The sequence below is a fragment of the Fistularia commersonii genome, chromosome 7, assembly GCF_037954325.1.
Source record: "Fistularia commersonii isolate RoL2024-O1a breed Wild chromosome 7, RoL_Fcom_v1.0, whole genome shotgun sequence".
Classification (NCBI taxonomy): domain Eukaryota; kingdom Metazoa; phylum Chordata; class Actinopteri; order Syngnathiformes; family Fistulariidae; genus Fistularia; species Fistularia commersonii.
Genome location: NC_141290.1, coordinates 682,978 through 686,103, shown reverse-complemented (window position 1 = coordinate 686,103; position 3,126 = coordinate 682,978). Strand labels below are relative to the sequence as shown.

At 50.6% G+C, this 3,126-nt stretch overlaps 1 protein-coding gene across 1 annotated transcript; it reads right to left on the bottom strand.

The window, feature by feature from the left end:
* Positions 1-803: 803 nt before the first annotated feature.
* On the bottom strand, positions 804-2,875 carry cdkn1cb (cyclin dependent kinase inhibitor 1Cb). Its single transcript, XM_086148750.1, has 3 exons — positions 2,246-2,875; positions 2,018-2,135; positions 804-1,630 (listed from the first exon to the last, which is right to left on the bottom strand). The coding sequence occupies exons 1-2, from the start codon at positions 2,709-2,711 to the stop codon at positions 2,020-2,022; spliced, it is 582 nt and encodes a 193-aa protein (XP_086004876.1). The 5' UTR covers positions 2,712-2,875; the 3' UTR covers positions 804-1,630; positions 2,018-2,019.
* Positions 2,876-3,126: the final 251 nt, after the last annotated feature.

Genomic DNA, 3,126 nt, shown 5'->3' with positions numbered 1-3,126 from the left:
GTTGGACGGAGGCACTTCTCCTCACCTCTCCTCCATTTTTCTTGCACATTTTCAGTTGTTTTTTTATTGTCTTTTCCCCCCCGTTTTATCACCGGATCACGCGCAAAAGACGACACGCACAAAAGGAGACGGCGCGTTTGTGTGGCGGGGGGGAACAAATGGGATAAACCCGCCTGTTTCCGCGGCATCGTCCGGAGCATCGCCGACAGCTGACGTTCAAAAAAAAAAAGATTTGCCGGGTTTGGCCTTAAAAGAAGCAGGGGGGGGAAAAAAAGACGTGTATTCAGACGTTTGGCTTCTTTCAAATTAGGGCTAAACTTGCAAGTATGACGCGGTGAATGGTTTGTTTCATTAGACGAGGACAATTACAAAGACTTGTAGTTTTCTCTCTCCAGCTCTGGCAGGTGGCCTCCACGCCCGGTGTATCCACGGCGGGTGTAAACAGTGTGTGTGTGAGTGGGTCTTTAGGGGGCTTGTCGAGTGCGGGTGGATGTGGGGGTGCCTCGGCCGCGGACAATGTGGGGATCCAAAGGCAGCTGCTGCTTCTATAGAGGGGCGAAAGGGCCTTTAAATCCCAGCCTATATCCCGCAGCTGCCATGCTGCTCAAAGTCTGCACGTCTGAATACACCCCCTCCACACACACACACACACACACACATCCCACCCCTTCATCATCACCGCCCCTGCAAGGTAGGCTATATGAGAGGCTTTTTTTTTTTTTTTTTTTTAAAGTGATCCGGGCTACCTGGATGCAGAAAGATTAAAAATAATAATAATAATAATCAAAAACACAACCGCAGGCTGAAGTGAAAAAAAATAATCATTTTATTTTTTTTCTTCCTCCTCCACGTGTACAAAAACAATAACGGCTCAGGAACACACACACACAAAAGAAACAAACAAACAAACAAAAAAACTATATTGTAGACTACTGGAAGCTACATGATTGCAAAAACACCACAATAAAAATTGTAAATAATTAAAATATGCCATTAGGCCCAACAAAAAAAGAAAAAGAAAAAAAAAGAAAAATCAACATTTTTTTTTATAACAAATATAAAGAAAACATAAATAAATTATAATTTAAAATAGTCTTAAAAATATACAATTACAAAGAGAGAGAGACAGAGAGAAACAACAACAGAAATAAACATTTATAGGCTATTGTCTCTATAAAGCTGTACACTTTTGGCCAGTGTAGACAATTATTTTAAAGTAATTTAGGATTGCACAGATGTTAAAACATTTAACACTGTCGAGTGGCTGTTTGCAAAAGCAACAATGGATGCTACATTTGTACTGGATCCAAGTCATTCCGGCGAATTTCCATCTCCATCTGCACCCCAACCGTGCCTGAGTCTGCTCCGGCGGCCCGCGGGACCGGAAGGAGGGGGCGCATCCACCGGAAGTCGGGGTCTTCACGCCATCCCTCTTTTTGTTGTTGTTTATTGTTGGTTTTTTTTTTTATATCTCCGGGGTTGAAGTACGGTAGAAGGGGGGAGGGGGTGTAAAAAAATTTAAAAAAAATAATAATAAAAAAAAAAACCACTTCCCCGTCCGTGTTCGTCCGATTGCGCGCAATGGTCGGCTAGTGCAAAGACAAAAAAGAAAAAAAAAATAGAGAAAAACCTGAAACGAGAAGGAAAAGAAACACAATCAGATTCCGGTGAAAAAGGAAAATAAAAAAAGAAGCCGCTCTCAGACGCCGGGAGAGAAGGCGGATCCCTCCGCGTTTTCCCGCCACAGTGTGACGCACGGCCGCCCTCCCCCACCCGGACGCTTTACTACGGCTTACTATCACTGCCGTGACCCCTCCACCCCCACTCCCACTCCCACTCCCACGATAAGCCGTTACAACTCATTGCGTTTGCAGAAAAACACACACACACACTTGTAAAGTAGATATATATACACACACACACGCACATAAACACACGTCTATTAAACACCTTATGATAATAAACACACTGAGTGTGTGTGAGGCAGCGGGGAGTGATTTTTAACACACACACACACCTTCAGCGGATCCTCTTCCGTGGCGTCTGCTCCACGGGGATCGCGGCCTTGGGTGGGAGGCAGGGGCCCGGCTCCACGGGGGTCCTGTCCGCGGCACGCCTTCGTTTCACGAAGAAGTCTGCGCGCACACACACACACGCACGGCACGGTTTTTAAAAATCAAGAAAACAAAGCAACTCCCAACAAGGCTGCAGTGATTGTGTGTGTGTGTGTGTGTGTGTGTGTTACCTGTGATGTGTGTGTTGCTGTCAGTAGTGCTCGCTCTCCTGCGTCTCACGCACGGCACGTCGGCGCGCGTCCCCTTCCCTGAGTTGATCTTGTCCGTGCGGTTCTCCTGGTTGACCTCGATCACGCACGGCGCCGCCAGCCGGTCTTGTACATCCGGGCGCGGAGGCCCGCCGCCGCCGCCGCCGCCGCCACCGGAGTCCCGGTAGAAACCGGGGGTTTCCTCCGCCGGGACCGCCTCCCACGCGTAATCCCCTTCCAGCGGCGCGTCCGCGACGAAGTTAAAGTTCCACCTCTGGCGGTCACGCTCGCAGATCTCCCGCAAGCGCGCCGCCGCGTCCCGCCGCAGCTCGTCGTGATCCACCGGGCCGAACAGGCAGCGACACACGCCGGTGCGCCGCTGCAGCGGGAACGTCCTGCGGGCCGCCAGCCGCTCCAGAGCCGCGCTCGACAGCTGCACGGTAGACATCGACACGCCCGGGACCGGGATGCGACGACGTGAACGTGTGTGTGTGTGTGTGTGTGCGTGGGTGTGTGTGCGTCCACAACCGCGACACGGCTCGGTTTAAATGTACCTTCCGTGGAGGTCCGGCGTATATAAAGCTCACCGTGGGCTCGTCACCCACGGCAGGCGCTTTAAACCGGGCCGTCATTGGCTGCGTGAAGTCCGGCCCACTCCGCGCCACGCACACGCACACGCACACGCCTGCAACCCCCACCCTGAAGCCTTCCCGTCGGTCCTCTGGATGCGTCCCCGCAGCGCTGCGGGGAAGATAAACATTTCAAACTCGCTCTTATCACGATTATTATCGTTTGATTGTTTAACCGTCGGTGTATCGATCTGTCATCACGTGACGTAAGAACGCACTTGCAGATTTATTGAT

What these genes read in the sequence shown, in the direction of transcription:
- cdkn1cb (XM_086148750.1), bottom strand. Translation starts at nt 2,711, where the DNA reads ATGTCTACCGTGCAGCTGTCGAGCGCGGCTCTGGAGCGGCTGGCGGCC. An exon ending in CAGCAACACACACATCACAG is followed by an intron (nt 2,136 to 2,245) that starts GTAACACACACA and finishes GTGTGCGCGCAG; the next exon opens with ACTTCTTCGTGAAACGAAGG.